The sequence below is a fragment of the Haplochromis burtoni genome, unplaced genomic scaffold (genome assembly GCF_018398535.1).
Source record: "Haplochromis burtoni strain Fernald_Lab_line unplaced genomic scaffold, NCSU_Asbu1 Contig_403, whole genome shotgun sequence".
NCBI lineage: Eukaryota > Metazoa > Chordata > Actinopteri > Cichliformes > Cichlidae > Haplochromis > Haplochromis burtoni.
The window spans coordinates 158894-176429 of record NW_024582764.1 but is presented as its reverse complement, the minus strand read 5'-3'; the positions used below and the strand labels follow the sequence as shown (position 1 = coordinate 176429).

Below are 17536 nucleotides of genomic sequence, written 5' to 3'. Positions count from 1 at the left end.
TCTTCTCTTCTCTTCTCTTCTCTTCTCTTCTCTTCTCTTCTCTTCTCTTCTCTTCTCTTCTCTTCTCTTCTCTTCTCTTCTCTTCTCTTCTCTCACAACTCTTTTTTCTGTTTTACAGCTTCTACCCTCGTGTCTTTGAGAAGATGTTTACCCAGAGCAGCGAGGAGGTGACCATGAAGCGTTACCTCATGGCCTTCCCTTTGGCCTGTGCTCACTTCAGTCAGAGTGGAGACCCTCTCTGCCCAGAAGAGGTCAGTGTTCAGTTATCTTGCTGAGGAAGCTATAAATCACCAGCTAAAGGTGGTGAGGACAGCAGACATGATTGTTGATTTGTAGCTCTCGTGGTGAATCGTAGTTTATGACTGTTATAGCATGCATTATACATTGATGACAAAGTTAATAATTTTACACAGATATCGAGACCTCTTTTTGTTGTGACTAAATGAGTGCAGATTTGTGCATTGTCTTTATCTACACTCTTTCCCAGCTCAGTCTGCAGCACTTAAGTTGATTAAAACAGCTCATTCAACAGTGTAGAGGTATTTGTGCTTTGACAGGTACCTGTCTGTATGTTTGCACATACCTTCCTCCATGTTCTGTGTTTTGTGTGCCAGCACACACACACACACACTTGTGTTTCTTGTGTCTCCAGGTACAGGCAATGGAGAAGAGAAGTCTGCGCCTGTGTGTCACCTTCTTGGAGCAGATAGCCAAGCAGACCAGCACTGTTGTGTTAGAGATATGTGCTGAGCAGCGCAACCTCTGCGATCAGGTGAAGTCCCAGTCTATTTCAGGCTTTAAAAAACTAATTATCTAACAGATTTGCCCTGCCAAAATCCATATCCAAATGTAATCACACTTGCCATAGCTGGAGGCAGGGAACAGACTTGGGAATTTGAATAAAATGATAAGGCAGGTCTGCGTTTCTGGATTTGATTAAGTCATGTTGTTTCTTTAATCCCTTGAGAAAAATGTGATGAAACGGTTACTTTTTGACAAGATTTCTGCAATGCGAATGAAAAGTTGCATAATGTGTTTTTGAAGATGTCACTTTATATTTGCATGGATTTAATTCTACCACCCTCCTTCTCTCTCTTTCTCAATCTGTCTTTGTCTTTCTCCTTTCTTTTTTTGCATGCATTTTCCTACTTGATAACCCCTCAGCTGCTGCCGAAGCACTGCGCAGAGACCATCAGCGCTGCCCGATACAGAAAGCAAAAAAAGCAGATGCCAAAAAAAGGAGAGGTCCAAAAAGAAAAGCCAGGCGCTGAGAGCCTCAGGAAAGACAGGACGGTCGCTAACAAGTCAGCTTTCTTTTTGTTTGCCCTGATTATTTTCATCTCTTTCTCAACCATATGATTTGTTTTCACCTCTTCTGAACCGGCAGATGGTTTGAGTATGTCTAAATGAGTTTAGCTGACGCACCCCTATTACCCTCTGGAAATGCTTTCTTTTTTTCAGCAGAGCTCGTTGAAGTCAAAGAGCAGTTGCATAATCACGCAAGAGAATCGGATCAAATCAGTTCTTTCACTGCCTCGCAAATTTCTTGCTTTTAGTTATTAGGAAAAGGGGATGAAAGTATTCTTTCGCAAGGTGTAATTGATTTTGGACTTTAAGTCCCTCTGAGGTGAATCAGTCAGGTACTGAGTCAAGCCTTTAAATGTGAAAAACGAAGCATTGTCGCCCTTTAGATAGAACACACAGCGCTGTTTTACTGGCATCACATTTTATTTCAGTGTTTTCAGCGTCTGATCACATTGTGTAAGTAGCCAAATTTAGAAAGCTCATTAATAAAGTTGTAATTCTGTCAATTCATTTTTCCTCCCCTCAGCCTCAGCTTACACATAAACCAGATATGTTTTACAGTGTTATTGTCGAATATTTGTCTTTACAATTATACCCTCCCTTCTCTCTTGCCTCCTTTTTTCTAGCATGGACAAGCTGCACCTGATGCTGACAGAGCTCTGCTCCTGCTACAGTCTTTGTGGTGACTTTGTTGTTTTCGACCACATCGTTGTCCCTACAGAGTTCCTCATATCTCAACTTGAGACGCGTCTTTCTGAGTATGTGGGGATACGGGTTTTTATATACGAGCACATAGGAGCAGAAATCTAATGCACATAATTGCTTTAATTGCAAAAAAAGATCTAATGTTAATTTATGCTATGCAAATGTAACATTGTGCATATCAACACAATGCTCACTATATGTTAAAATTAGTTGAATGGGAGCTGCATGCATTCTGTTTAGAAGTGTCACCTCTATTATGAATAGAGCTTGCAGAAGTATTAAACCTAAAAAGTAATAATTTTTTTGCAGGACTTGACAGAGAGCAGAAAAAACCAGCAAGCCTTTGATTTTTCATTTGGCTCTTGTAAAGTGCCTTCTCCATCTCTGTAGTGAGCCCCACTTTCTCATCATTACAAGCTGTGTTCTACCAGCTTAAAATCTCAGAAGAGATTCATCATGTCCCTTGCTCTGTATCATTTCAGTGCTTATTGCTGTTTAGATTAGATTTTGGTACCAGGGTAACCCAGTGTTTCTCTGTATATACTTCGCTCAGTCTCGCTGCCTTAGCTGATGATTATCAGCGCACTTGGCGATTGGCATGCTTTCAGTGATTAGTTGAAACTGTAAATAACGTGAAGGACAGAAAGTGAGAGAATGAAGGTCTTACAAAAAGAGAAAACTGACAGCGAAGCCCTGGAGCAGCGCCGAGTCACCATGGCTCGTTTAACCCATTTTAAGGTCCCATCTGTCCACCCTCAGTCCACTTCAGCCCAATGACAAGTGACGTTGGTTAAACATGTTTCTCCAGAATCATCGTGAGAATGACCAATTACAACCAGACCACCCAGGAGATTACCCGTCCCTCTGACCTCCTGGCAGGGATAAGAGCCTATGTAGCCAATCTGCACAGCCTCTCGTGCTACATCAACGTGGACGTCACCCGGCTGGTGAAGAGTGTACTGCTGCAGCAAACTCAGCCGCTCGACTCCCACGGAGGGCAGACTATTACAACTCTCTACACAAACTGGTCTGTCTCATGTATAGGTGTATCTACTGTACTTAAACACACATATCAAAATACAGTGATTCGTGTATAAAGTATATTAATTCCTGGACACTTGTAGGAAATGCATTACAAACAGAAACCCACTTTGCATACAGGTAAATCCTGCTGAGCTTCTATCACTTACCATATGTTTCTTGTTTTGTGGGTTTTCCTTTTATCCAGGTTCCTCGAGAGTCTTCTGCGCCAGGCTAGCAACTCCCTCATCGTCCACTGTCCTACGCTGCACTGCTTTATGAGCCAGGTTACTGACACGGAACCAAGTTTCAGAGCAGAGGAGTTCTCAGATATATCAGGTCAGCCTGGAGTTTGATTATTATAATTTTAAAAATTGTCCTACAAGCTGTGCCTTTTGCAGATTTTTGTGCTATCGCCTTGTTTTCACAAAAAATAAAAGTGAAAGTGAGGGTAAAAAAAAAGAATGTGGTAATGATGTATTTGGAAATATATTGTATAGTCTTATATTGCCCGGTTCGTTACGGGCTGGTAATTCAGAAGACATTTATCAATGACTTGCAGGCCGTAGTATCCATAGCAACATATCCAACTTTTTATTATGAGCTTGTCACGCACTCGGTTCCTGTACTTAAGCTACAGTAGCCTGAATAATTTCAGTCACTTGGGTGTAATCTGAAAGCAGATTCCCCAGCTGACACTTTTTATCCTGTGACAAAGGACACGTTTTCATTTATTTATTTTTTTGTCTTTTTTCTTCATTTTTATCTTTTATTGGTTTTTGCCAAACCATGTTTTTATGCCTGATAGACTCAAAATAATTCCCCTGTGGAAGTTTAGTGATGGTGATTCCAGAGTACATGAGATGACTCACTCTGTTTAGAAAAATCACGTATGTCTCCTCGACTGCTGTGACGGCATGCAGAGGAAGCGCTATTGCACAAGAGGATGTGGAGCTTGTCACTGCGGCGGTGTGAAGTACTTTCTTGCACACGCTGTGTCATGCAGTTTATTCTGGCCCTGCTTGGATAATTTGAACTGCAGTATTGCTTATCATCTCATCCACTTTTCCCTCCATACCTCATAATTATTCCAGCATGTCTCTCCTCCACACAACCTCCCGGTCCACCTCCACACCACCCCGAAGGAGTAATGTACCTCTTTATGACTACACTAAGGCTATATGCACTTCGCTAAAGACCTCGGCTCATGCATGCAAACATGTGCAGGATACAAAACACACCCCCACACAATGACATCTTTGTTCTCTATATTTACTCCTCAGTGAGTATCTGTTTGCCTCAGAGTGAGTCACTTGCCTGTCCATGAACTACTTCCAATTTCAGCCACACACATCCTTATTTGTCCGTGTTCATTCAGAAGTCAAGTCGAGTGAACGGCCTAATAGCTGCAGTTGTTTCTGTCTCACTGATTCAGTTACACTCACAAATCAAATTTAAGCAGTGTCTTTTCTCATCTCCTCGAAACAAATACATCTTCATCTAAGCTTTCTTTTGTGAATCTGGCACCGCTTTAAACTGCTGTTGATCCCTTGCTTTTCACCATCCTTAAATTGTTCGTATTAACCTCTGAACAGAGTTACAGGCTCTGGCAGAGCTAATTGGTGCATATGGCCTGAAGTTTCTGAGCGAGAACCTGATGTGGCACATCACCTCTCAAGTCACTGAGCTTAAGGTACAGTATGAATCAGTGCAAATGTTTCAACGATTTTATTGTTTTCTTTTAGTATTTCAGTAAATGAGCATATTTTGTTTTAGGAAAGCACAGGTGTGGCTTTCATATCAGCATTTACTGCTTACGTCAGCATTTTTTGCTTTTGCTGATTGTGTGTATGCGGCGCACACAGTGCAGCAAGTGCAGTGCACTGTTTTTTATGTCTTGCATAAAGGCTTTTGAGGTCTGTTCACCAAGTTGTTTCAGTTCTCCTTGGTGGCTTTTCTGTAGTCTAGCAGAGAGACAGACCACTAATAACACTTGTCTTCGCTCATGCTTTGGTGGAGAAACAATAGACTCTCACACATGAGAGAGGGGTTAATGCAGCTGTACTGGTGTACTGGCTCACCACTTTACACCTATGATTGAAATGAAACGATGCTGCCACACAGCTCTTTCACACCTTTGACCTCTCCCTGTTTTAACATCCAACTGTTAGCACTTATTTTTCTTCCTTCTCTGCTGGTAGAAAATGGTGGTTGAGAACATGGATGTCCTGGTACAAATGAAGAACAACTTTGACAAACCTGAGGAAATGGTCAATCTGAAAAAGAGGCTGACAGGTGAGAACTGGAGGATGGAGCACAGCGAGGAGATGACGATTTAACAATGTACATAGCCACACAACAACGATAAGTGGAAGACAATGGATGGATAATAATAATAATCGTGATAATGTTAAAAATATACTGAACAGGAAATAAAAACTCTGTGTATAATCTTGTAAGTTGACCACCTTTACCTGAGTGGCATTCTTGTCCCAGTTTCACAAGTTCACCTGTTATAGTTTATAATAGCATGTTCACTTGAGCCATGATTAGGGACAGAATTGCCCACAGTAATGTAAACCATGGATTGTCTGCTCGTTCTACTTGTATGCATGAAACGCTGCAGGAGCACAGCTGTAAACCCCCCGATGTCCTTTATATGCACCTCTAGGTGGAGAGAACGTGCTGAAGAGGATGACCATCATCGGTGTGATTCTGTCCTTCAGAGCCATGGTCCAGGAATGCCTGAAAGATGTAATGTCCAACAGGATTATGATAAAATAACTTATCTTATGATGAAATTGATTAGAATATAGTTTAGCTTCACTTCATTTCAAGGTTTTTTTCCCCATGATTGGTATAATTTTACACTAAAACGGCATTTCTTCTGCACTAGAATGAAGACTACACATGATAGATGAAAAATAACTTCTCGAAAAAAGCTCTTAATATAAAAAGGTGTTTTTCTTTCTTGAGATATGATCTCAGTAATATTTCATCATATAACTCTATAATTTAGATCCTGCATAAACACTGCCCCTACCTGACGGGACCCATTCAGTGCCTGAGAGACTTCAGCAACCCTGAAGCTGACATCCAGGTAAATCCCAGCTTTTACCCTACAGCTAGAAAAACACATCCATATATGGAGATCTCACTCAAGAACGAATGTGTAGTAATCAAATTTTCATGGCCTGTGAATCATCACATCGCAGCTGATCGACCTTGGGTTGTGTCACTGTGGAAAAAATGAACACTGTTATTGTATTAACACTCCAAATGCAATGCAAATGTATCATTATTTACTTGTTTATGAGTATAGAATATAGCATGTACGGGTGCTCCATAATTTATATATTAAAATAACAGATGGAGAACAACAGTAGATCTGAGCTGGGGAGCTTAAAGAAACAACATTTTGGTAAAGTACCAAACATATTAAATTCCTTATCTCCCTCTGGACCAATCTGTGTGACTGTGACTCATGAACTCTCCCTCACTTTACTTACGTCTGGCTTCTGATTGAGGCTTGACAGCCGTGCCACAGTCCGGGGCCAGGATAACCCCAAAGACGTCAGCAGCCCCCTCATGCCTCTGTGAGAGAGTCTGATTGCTGCTGCAGCGTTGCTCTCTGAACCACATCAGTGGAAACATTTTGCCCAGACAGGCCAACCATGCATGCAACCAGAAATAGGGCAAGATCAAACGCCGTGTGTCAAGACAAAGACATCCACTGCTGACTTAGTGTAACTCCTTGGAAAGTAAACTGTTATTGCTGTGTTATGAAATGCAAAGCACAGATCAGGATCCCACAGTCTGCAGGAAATGCAGGAAATTTTAAACGTTTAAAATGAAGCATTAAATTTGAACTCTGACAAGCAAGTCATTAAATCATCGTTTTGTGTACCTAAAGGGGAAACTTTAGGGTAAAAAGGGAGACGCTGCATGCAAAGAAATTAAATGCACTCTATTCAAGCACCATCCACTTATTGTCTCTAATACTGTGTGACCTTACAGGTAACTCTGAGCATATATGAGCTGGCTTCTGCTGCAGGGCTACCATGTGATATCGATCCTAGCCTCGTTGCAGCTATTCGCAGCATGCAGACAGGTAACACTTAAACTATGATCAGCACCCCCGATATGGTGCATTGCACTTTAATGGCTTATTTAACTTTTTTCTTATATGTTTCACTTAAAAACCTGCAGATAACACATCCCCTGACGAGGAGCACAAGCTGTCCCGTTTGTTACTCGTCTACATTGCCGTGTCCCTGCCCCTATTAGCCCTCGACCCCAACTCGTTCTACAACCGAGAACACGGAGGTGAATATTTATTTGTTCCTTTCAGCTGCTTATCGTTTTTTTGACCGAGATTATTCTCCAGGCTAATCTGTCTGTCTTCCTGTCATTATTTACTGGCTGCTGATAGTGTGTAAAAGAGGTACTCTGCCCTGAAACATGAGGCGTATTAGCATCTCTGTGTATCATACTTTCCAGTCTGGCATGGTCTGAAGCAAAGCATGTCAGTTAATGAGAAACACGTTTCTGTGAGGGACTTTTGTTTACAGATAACTTTGTCTGACGTGCATTGATACAGTTACTCTTGGCATGTGGCCCTGCTGACCCCAAGTGCCTGGCTCTGTGCCTAGACTAAAACATTAAGAGGAGCAATAGCTCAGATTTCCATCAAAGGGCAGAGTGGCATTTGTCACAGATTATTTTCTTTGCCTCGATTTTCCATTGACATGTTTGAAAAAAATGTGCCCTGTAAGCCAGAGGAAATATGCTCAGCACGCTTCCTCTTAAGTGTTCATTAAGTAAATTTTCCAAAACCATTGGGCCTCAAATTCATCCTTTCTGTGGTAGTAATAGCTTTTTTAAATTTATATTTCTTTAGGCCACAACAACAACATCCACTGTTTAGCTAGAGCTATCAACCAGCTGGCTGCTGCCATGTTCACCCTCCAGAACAAGAACATCGAGCAGCAGCTCAAAGAGTTTCTCCTGGTGAGTGACACAGATGCTGATTGTGATGTGGTTTGGGCAAATACTGAATGATTTAAACCAATACTGAATAAATTAAATCCTGACTTTTACTATGTTTACACCCCAACTTTGAAAAGCTAATAAGTAAAACAACAAATATACAACACAAAAGATCAGTTAGACTGCTGCATCTTTTTTATCAGATGTTGGCTGTTTTTTATGTGAAATGCTCGATGGGCTCTAAAAGTATTCTTAATAATTAAGTCTGCGAAGGAAAAAACACACAAACAGTTCTTATCTCTCCTTACAACAAGTGGTGTAGGTGGAAATTGAGTCATAGCAAGAAATCATGAGAGCGGAAGGTTAGAAAACACTGAAACAAACAGCTTCACAGACAACACTCATCTAAGCTGATGCGTAGATTTTCAGCAAATGCAAAAGTCATATGGCGAAAGACAAATGAGGACAATTACAGCAAAAATGTCTCTTTTTTTGTCCTCGTGTCCTTCCACAGCTGGCCTCATCCACGCTGCTTCAGTTGGGACAAAACGTGGAGAGAATGGAGATCAAAAACCGAGAGTCCATCTACCTGCTCCTGCACATGGTAGGTGTGGCAGCGTGTAGAGAATCATTCATGCGCTTTGAACTTACAGAGAGGAATCTGCAAGTTTATCATCTGACTAAATGGAAAAGCCTGTGGCTGTTAATTAGCTGAGGATTTTTTTCTCTTTACAATGACTGGTCAGACCTGCAGCGTCTTCTTTAATGCCTCTCTACTTCAAAGCATTTATAATTGAACAATTAACGACTCCTTTTAAACCTCACTCACTTAGATCGTGGAGGAGTCTCCATTCTTGAGCCAAGACATGCTGGAGAGCTGCTTCCCGTACGTTCTCCTCCGAAATGCCTACAGGGAGGTGTACAAGTCCTTCATTGTGACTCTGGGCTGAAGACCTTGTTAAAAATACTTTTCATTTAACATTTATTCAGATTAATTTAATATGTGCTGTACTTTTTGACAATGTCAGTGTTATAGCGCTCAGTTTACATAATAACCTTTTAAAAAATGATTTTGTAACATCCTCAGTATTATACTTTAGATACATCATGAGTACAATAATATATGTTTTTAAAATATAACCCCATCCAATCGTACATAAATCATTGCATACATAGATGCTGTATAACATTGTTTCTAACAACCTTTCCATGAATAAAGAGACAATAATACGCTTTTTGCCCTTTTTTCACGAGTATTCAACCCGAGTTCCTATTTCCAGTCTGTCCTCCATCCTCACTTACCCTCATCCTCTCTCCCTGGATGATAGTCCTGTCCTCTCCATATTTCATGGACAGTTTAAATGATGCACTCCAGTTGTACGGAGCTGGAAGTGCTTGTTGCTAATTTTAGGTGGCCCTCACTGATTATATTTTTGCACTAACTATATTTGCCATGTCACGCCATTCTTCCATTTTGCCCTCTCTTCGGTCTCCTCCCTGTCTATTCGGCACATGCTGCCGTTGTGTCTCTTTGGTTACCACAGCGGAGACGTGTGTGCTTGTGTGCGGTGTTTATGTGTACGTGCGCACACCGGGGACTGAGCCCTGTCACGGGAGCATGAGAGCTTCAGTCCCCACTATGAGGAACATTTATGGAGATGAATGTTCATGAATAAACTGCAAAATTATGAACAGAATTAATCTGTACGTGTGAAGGAATATTTTTCTGTGCATTAGACAGAAAAGCGGCCTTCCTTTCCTTTCATATTTTCATCACTTTTGTCCACAGAATAGCTACATATCAGGTGGAAGATTTGCTCATTCTTATTTCATCATGCTTCCCATTAAGCACCTACCCGCCTTGTAAGCTTCCTTTTCTATTTTTTTATTCTTCCTTATACTCGTAAAGATTTAATGGAGATTTTTCTTTGCCTGTATAGTAGAGTGGCTCCTCTCTCTTCACTCAGTTTTGAAATAGAAGGTTTACAACACACTATAATGCTGCTATAACGTGAGCTAGATGCTGTTTGAAATCACTGGTTTAGGATTTAGCTTGTTTTATGAAAAATTTGATCAAAAGAACTTTTAAAAAAATTATCCATAATTCATGGTAGCAGGCAAAGTGCAGGTTGAGCAAACCAGGAGCTAATTTGCTTTTATTTGTATTCTGAAAGATTAATTAAATGTCTGCTAGTGATTCAAAATTCTATATTTGTGTTTACCAGTACAATGAAAATGTAATCACACATAAAAACATGCTCTAAGAATGAGTGCTAATACCGTCGTGTCTTTTCTGCATAAGGAAACCTTGCATGCATATGAACTCTTCCCTTGCACAGCCTATCCTGAGCCCCTGAGGACATGGTGGAAACTCTGGTCCTGATATGAACACTCTCTTGCTGATTGTATTGGTGACGCAAAGCCTCCCCAGCTGAGCACTGAACACTAGGGGATTACACCCACACCCACATACTGTGCACACTGCAAAATACTGCTTACATACACAGGAGACGTAACAAGGAGCAGCATAGGTAACATAAACCAGCCTTATGTGCACATAAGGCTGGTTTACATCATGACATAATTGCACATGCTGTATTTACTTACAGAGGTGTAAGCCATTTCGTATCTCTCTTAAACCAACAAACACACACATGCAGCTGGTCTTCTGCAGCGGTGCAATCCAGAGGTCATGACACCAACGTGTAAGATACGTGGAGCAGCTGATCGAAATCTCAGCCTTGTGACATGGAGGATAACACAGGGATGGTAAGGCATTTATTTATGTTCTTACCCTATGATCATAATTTCTGTAGATTCTGTGATTCTGTGATTGTGGAGTACAACACTGTTGATATGATGTATTTTTTTAATTTTCATAGTCTATTAATTGATATTAATTGTCCCAAATTGCCAACCCAAAAATGATTAATTTATTCTGTCAAGTGTATAATTCAGATAGAGTGGAAGCACAGGTTAGGGGAGTAAGCATGTCATGCACTGTATTGATCACCTGATCATAAAAATGATTTGTCCCTGTGCCGTGTGGTCAGACATGTGTCTCTAGTTTCATTTGTCCACGTTGGGCTGATATGTCTGCCTTCACACCACTGCAGTGGGGGTAATGTCTTTATTTATAGTGCTCGCTATATTTATGACATTTATGGAAATCTTGCTAGGATTTATTCCATGATGGATTTAAACTTCATGGGTGGATCAAAATTTTTATAATTCAATTATTATGAATTATAAAACTGTAGTGGTGCAGTGATTAGCACAAGCATCATTCTCGCCTCACAGCAAGGAGATCCTGGGTTGGAATCCATCAACCGGCTGGGGCCGTTCTGTGTGAAGCATGTTCTGTGTGGATTTCCCCGTCTTCCTCCCACAGTCCAAACACGAACACGTGGGCCATAGGTGTGAGTGTGACCTTGTCTATGTTAGCTCTGTGATAGACTGGCGCCCCGTGAAAGCTAGAATAAGCTCCTGCAAGGCTCAGTTGGATCAGCAGAAGAAAATGGATGGATCATGAATGCAATACAAATATGCAAAAAATATGTTTTCAAGATTTCCCTGATTGTGTGCACAAAAAATTAAACTTAAGCTTTAAGTCTTGGGCTTTTAAGAAATAACATCACTGCTGAATCAAATGACTTGATGTCGAATCAAGACTGGAAAACAAAAAGTAATATGTATAAAACTAAAGATTATGAGGTATAATAAATAATAATAAAATGTTATTTTTGAGATAAAAGATAATAATATTTAAATATATATTAGTGCAAAATGAACCAAAACTTTCTGCAGTGCCTATCACAACTGGAGGAAAGTGAAAAAATATAATAATTCTGTTGTTTGCTTGATTTTGCCCTTTAGTCTTACCCACATTGCCGACTAGGTTTCAGAACTGCATCAGAAACAAGTGAAGCGTGGCGCTAAACCAGATTTTGTGGGTTTGTGTATTCATTTATTCTTTAACATTCTGTTGTAAAAACAGACAAAAACACCCCTACGTGATCTCCTGCACGGTCTGTTTCTGCAACATTTAGTTCCTGTAAGAAACGCAATATTTATTCTCCCTCTGAAGCGCAGGAGTAAGTAGTCACTGGCTCAGGTTGGTCCACGGAGAGAGAGCAATCGGAAGGTGCGTGCTCGTCATCATCAGAGACAAACAGGAGTGATGAGAGATAAATGGAGGGGAAAAAACATTAAGATAAAGCAAGAGGCTAGCAACCACACAAAGGAAAATTCTCTTTTCAAAGGGTTATACATAAGATTGACATCGGAAGAAATACTCCTCTGCAGCCTTTAATTTACATAGAACAGCACGAATATGAGCCTACTCTCTGGTATTTCCACAAGTTGATTCTTTAACAATCTGAAATTCGATGCTGTTTTCGATTAGGGAAAAAAATAAATAAAAAAACAAAAAAAGAAATACCCAAATGTGACACAGGAGATGGAGAATCATATGACATGATGTTACTTATCTTCATTTCTACAATATGCCATGTCATGTCAAAGAGCATGGGAGCATGAGAGTGAGTCTGACCCAGCAGCCAAAGCAGCACGGCCAAGGAGAGAGAAAAACCGGAGGCAGGGGTTTTCCCAAGCCGCGTTATTGCACAACTCTCACAATACTCTACTATAAATAAAGGCTGGTAACAGATTTTGGGCCTAGAACTGTAAAAGTGTTTAGAGATGCGCTTCGCTGTCTCCTCTGGTCTTTTGCGCTCTGCCCTTTTTAATGTCTCAAAAAACAGAAAATTCCCCTTTTAGTGCAGATACAACGCATTTAGCTGACAGTGGTGCACATTTTAGTAAATGTAAGTAAAGCGAAACCAAGAAATCTGTTGTTGAAATGAATTATTAGGATGATTTCACATGTTTTTGAAGCTTACATTTTGTGCAACAATTGCAAAAAAGTAATCAGTTTAAAGACATGGCACATTTTTGTGCATAGCTGCACCAATAACAGCAGTTAACCTACTGCGCTTTTGCGGACGGCTTTCAAGGACAAGTTTTGTTTATATGTTTTGGTTTGAGTGGCTCTGGTGGGCTTCACTGAAAGACTCTCTGTGCAGTTCTCTGATTTGCGGCCGGTGGAAAATTCTCATTTGGGATTTGAGTACACACTGCTTGAAAGCCTTGCAGTCAACACTTCATCAGCGAGTGAGGTCAACTCTCTCACACCTCACACAACGGGTGTACACATATACACAAACACTCATGGTCTGACAAAGACACTCACACGCCCACAGACCCCCTCACTCTTCTCTCTCTCTCTCTCTCTCTCTCTCTTGCACGCTTTCTCTCTCTTTGCATCCTCCTCTTCTTCACACACACACCACACACACACACACCACACACACACACACACACACACACACACACATGTGCACACACTGACACGGTTTGGGCCCGCCTAACCAATCAGAGAGAAGTGGAGTAGGTTCCCCCAGAAGTGGGTGGGAGAGTTGTTGAAACAGAAGTCTGTCTCAGGACACATAAAGTTTGCGTTGGTAGTTTGCAGAACTTTTCTGCTTACTAGTTCCCTAAAATACATTTTATTTATTTTTTTTTATTGGCATTGTTTTCTTTCTTTCTTTCTTTTTTTTTTTTTTTACTGAACTCTGGGGTCCATCAGAGCACAGCTTGAGCACGGAATGGCTGAACTGGTTCGAATCCGTAAGAAAAAGCTCCAGATACCCATCTCTAGGTAAGACAATTAATAGACTTTATGTTTAGTTCACTACACACTCCAGCTTCTATTTGATTACATGGACAGGGCAAGAGGACTTTATCAAACATGCTTGCTTTTGTTTGTTTTTTGTTACAATAACGTTCAGCAGCACAGCATTTCTATGCAGGAGATTTTCTGTTTTGCAAAAGTGGAAATGTGTGACTCAAAAATACACTCGGAGTTAGAGGGTTATGGTTTGACATGTTTCACACCGTATTTGCTCTAATTAAGTTCAACAAGTATTTTGCGTTTAACCTTTTGGTCGTACAAATATACATAGTGACATGAGAGGAGAAACGTGTTTTACTCCTAGTGTGAACACTTGTCTTGCCCACGCTTTTGCTGAAGGAGGTAGCTGTTGCAGAAGCGGTGGGTCATGTGGTTTTGTTTTGGTGAACTCATCTGTTTTTTAGTTTGAGCAGGGTTCAGAGCTCCAAACCTTGTGGGGTTTTGAGTGCGGACAGGGGTGGGGGTTGGGGTGACGTTGTTTTATTAATTTGTGCTTGCAAATGAGATGCCATTAAGTCCATTCTCTTGTGCTCATCTATACTTGGAGAGGATGACATTCTGCAGTGTGTAGATGTGTAGATTCAACAATGCTTGAGCCAAAGGAGAATTTGTCATCTTTTTCTATAAACACACTTTCACGAGTGCACTTGAGGAGTAATTTCCTGTAAACGTCCTGTCAAAGGTTCTTCTGCCGCAAACAGTTGAAACAAAAAAGGCTGTGTTATCATGAAAGATTACTTGAGATAGAAAGTGAGCGGTGGTATTCAGATGCATGCTATTTTTATGACTCGACAGCTTTCAAAAGCCTTTGCCAGCGTGATAAACACTTGAAAAGCTGTGAGCGTCTCATCCCCAGGAGTTGGCTCCATTGCCCGGCCTTACGCTGTTTGAACACAGTCATTCTGGTCACCATATGGGCAACGCAATAAGATGTTTTGAAGAAATTATCTGCGGCACGGATACTGTATATTATCACGTCGATATATTTCAGAAGTCAAATGAAAACACAATCACAGCAGAAAGATTCCAGTCCTACAAACTAAGGATACGATTTTAATGACAACTGGATCAGACGTGGAGCTTTGGGACTCATTCCTGAGAGGAGGTTACAGTAACACACGGCAGGTGGGTTACACTCTGAGCGACATCGAGCATTTGCTTTCTATTATACTTGAGGGGATGTGCTTCCAGCACGTAATTTGATTAAAAGTTTCGAAATCAAAAAGAGGCAGCTGTTCTCAGAGAACATTGAGATAAAGCACAAAATTATGATTTTTTTCAGGGAGTATATTTTGATATAATTTGAGTTACATAAGGGCCTAACCATGGGAAGCTTTCCTCTCATGGAAAATTTGGCACTAATGATGCCCTTTTTGGACAGCTTGGCACTTAAATCACTTCCAAATGAGCTTTTTCCGTTCATCAGGATTTCTCAACTGATTGTTAAAACGCTTTGGACGTCATTTCACTGACTCAAGACAACAACAAGTGCTGTCGGTCTGCAAAGACCTGTTCACGGAGCTGCAGGTTCAAGCTGTTCCTATTTGTATCCTAAAATAACACCGTAGGCAGAATAAGTTACAGAAAACACTGATTTTTGTTCCTTAGCTATTGTTTCTGGACCCAAACGGCGCTTTAATGTTTACCCATCCTGCTTTTTACTTATTGCACGTGGATGCTGAGACGTGCAACAATTTTCAAGCAACAAAAATGATTCTAATATTTCGTTTACTTTCAGGCTGAGGAGCATGCTGAAGCAGCTAGACGAGAAAGATGTTGATTTTGAAGAAATCAAAAAGAACCTGGAATACACAGCATCGTTACTAGAGGCAGTGTACCTCGATGGAACAAGGTAAAATAATACTATAAGAAGAAGAAGAAGAAAAAGAAGATAAAATTGTTGATCAGTTTTGTAGATCAGTGCTGAGCTTTCACATCCTGGGTAAGCAGCGAGGGGAAAGCACTAACCACCACAGTATAGTCCTGCCAGAAAAACAATATAAGTGTAAAAGATGTTATTCAAGGAGTACATGGGACACCTACTGTGTGATTAGCTTTTATAACTGAAAAAAGATCAGTTCATGTCTGTTTGATCAGCTTCACTTACATCTTCCTCTGAGTTGTCTTGTACTTTTAAAGTACTTTTTAAAGACTTTGATGAGATCATTGATAACACTGTCATGTTGCTACAATATGAAGTTGCAATCAGCAGCAGGTTAGCTTAGCTTAGTGCAGAGACTGAAAATGGCAACTCACCTTTGTACATCCCTAAAGTCCCTAATGAGAACTTAACACCTGTTTTGTTTAGTTATTCCTTTAAACAGTGACTCATCTGGGGCACATTTCACCATTGCGACTAAACTAAATGACCACAGTGTTCTCTAAGAGATATAGCTAGTTTTGAAACTGTTACAAACAGAAACTAGAAACCAGCATGTGTGAGAAAGTGGGATTTTGGGTTAGCTATAGATGGCTGATAGAAGTATTTTAACAATCACATGGATTAGCAGTGAAAGTCATATGAAAAAGAAGGTTTTCACCCAATAATACCTAATCCTGTGAAAAAATAAGTACACCCCGTTATGCGGTAGCTTATTGTCTATATGACCTTATCAGTTCTCAAATCATTGTGGAGAATTTTAGGCCCACTCTTGAGTTGTTTGACAAATGTGTTTATGCAGAGTTCTCAGTTCAGTCAGGTTGAGGTCTGGACTTTGACTGAGCCATTTTATCACCTTCATTCTTTTCTTTTTCAGCAATTCTGCTCTAGATTGTTGGTGTGGTATCAATGACGTGTTGCATGACCTAATTTCACCCAAGTTAGCGGTTGAGCAGATGGCCCCACATTTGAGTCTAGCATATTGTGGTATATAGAGGAGTTCATGTGTGACAATGAGTGTAAAGAGCCCAGGTTCTGCTAAACTAGTCTGAAAACTATTGTTCATGACTGTTTTCAGCTGCATGCATTATGACCAGACATCTCAGCTTTGGTCTTTTCTGTCCAAAACACATTGTTCCAGAAGTCTTGCGGTTTGTTTCGATGCAACTTTACAAACCTAAGTCGTGCTGCCAATTTCTTTTTGGAGAGACAAGGCTTTTTCCTGGCAACCCTTCCAAACATGCTGTACTTGTTCTGTCTTTTTCTTATTGTACTGTTATGAGCTTTAACATTTAATATGCTGGTTGAGGCCTGTAGAATCCGAGCTGTAGCTCTTGGGTTTTTTGTAATGTGTTTAACCTCATGGCGTGGTCTGACCTTGTTGTGAATCTCCTGGAAAGATTGTTTCGTTGCACTCACCTGAATGCTTCACACCAGCAAAATGACAACGCCTGTGCCTTTATAGAAGTGCCCACACCTTCTGATGATCAATTAATCACGGGGATCTGATTAGCTCCTGATAGCTACCTACTTTCTTATTTCCTATGGATTCACTAAGGGTGTACTTAGATTTTCACAGGACTGCATAGAGTCCTATGAAAACTTTCTTTTTCTCCTGACTTCTCAGGCCTTCCCCTGCATGTCAGATGAGGAAACTGATAAGAAAAGTTTGGTGTCATCAGCACAGCAGCCATGTAAGTGTCTAACAGCAGACAGTGGTCTTTCAGGAATGGTGGTCTGGTAGCCTGATGTACAAAGCCTGAGGTACACAATCCATGAAGTGTGGAACGGAGGATTTTATGATGCAGTGTGTCATAGAGAAAACAGAGTGGAAAAAAAACATGTTGCTTTCTGCAATTTTAGGTGCTGTTTCTCTGCTAATATTT

General features: G+C 40.6%; 2 protein-coding genes across 3 annotated transcripts in view; both read left to right on the top strand.

The window, feature by feature from the left end:
- The window catches only part of nckap1l (NCK associated protein 1 like), a 21113-nt gene extending 11864 nt beyond the window's left edge, over positions 1-9249 (top strand). Inside the window, exons 17-31 of the mRNA XM_005944333.3 lie at positions 119-251; positions 653-772; positions 1165-1304; positions 1932-2063; positions 2819-3037; positions 3239-3369; positions 4626-4723; positions 5232-5325; positions 5702-5784; positions 6050-6130; positions 7048-7141; positions 7240-7356; positions 7931-8040; positions 8534-8623; positions 8853-9249. Coding sequence (XP_005944395.1) covers positions 119-251; positions 653-772; positions 1165-1304; positions 1932-2063; positions 2819-3037; positions 3239-3369; positions 4626-4723; positions 5232-5325; positions 5702-5784; positions 6050-6130; positions 7048-7141; positions 7240-7356; positions 7931-8040; positions 8534-8623; positions 8853-8969 — 1759 coding nt within the window. The 3' untranslated portion in view covers positions 8970-9249. The remainder of the gene's footprint in view (positions 1-118; positions 252-652; positions 773-1164; positions 1305-1931; positions 2064-2818; positions 3038-3238; positions 3370-4625; positions 4724-5231; positions 5326-5701; positions 5785-6049; positions 6131-7047; positions 7142-7239; positions 7357-7930; positions 8041-8533; positions 8624-8852) is intronic.
- A 4209-nt stretch (positions 9250-13458) lies between these two features.
- LOC102311441 (calcium/calmodulin-dependent 3',5'-cyclic nucleotide phosphodiesterase 1B) overlaps positions 13459-17536 on the top strand; it is a 19940-nt gene continuing 15862 nt past the window's right edge. Inside the window, exons 1-2 of one of the 2 annotated variants that reach the window (XM_005944335.3) lie at positions 13459-13738; positions 15510-15623. In XM_005944335.3, coding sequence (XP_005944397.1) covers positions 13686-13738; positions 15510-15623 — 167 coding nt within the window. In that variant the 5' untranslated portion in view covers positions 13459-13685. The other variant, XM_014340742.2, reaches the window with a different exon arrangement.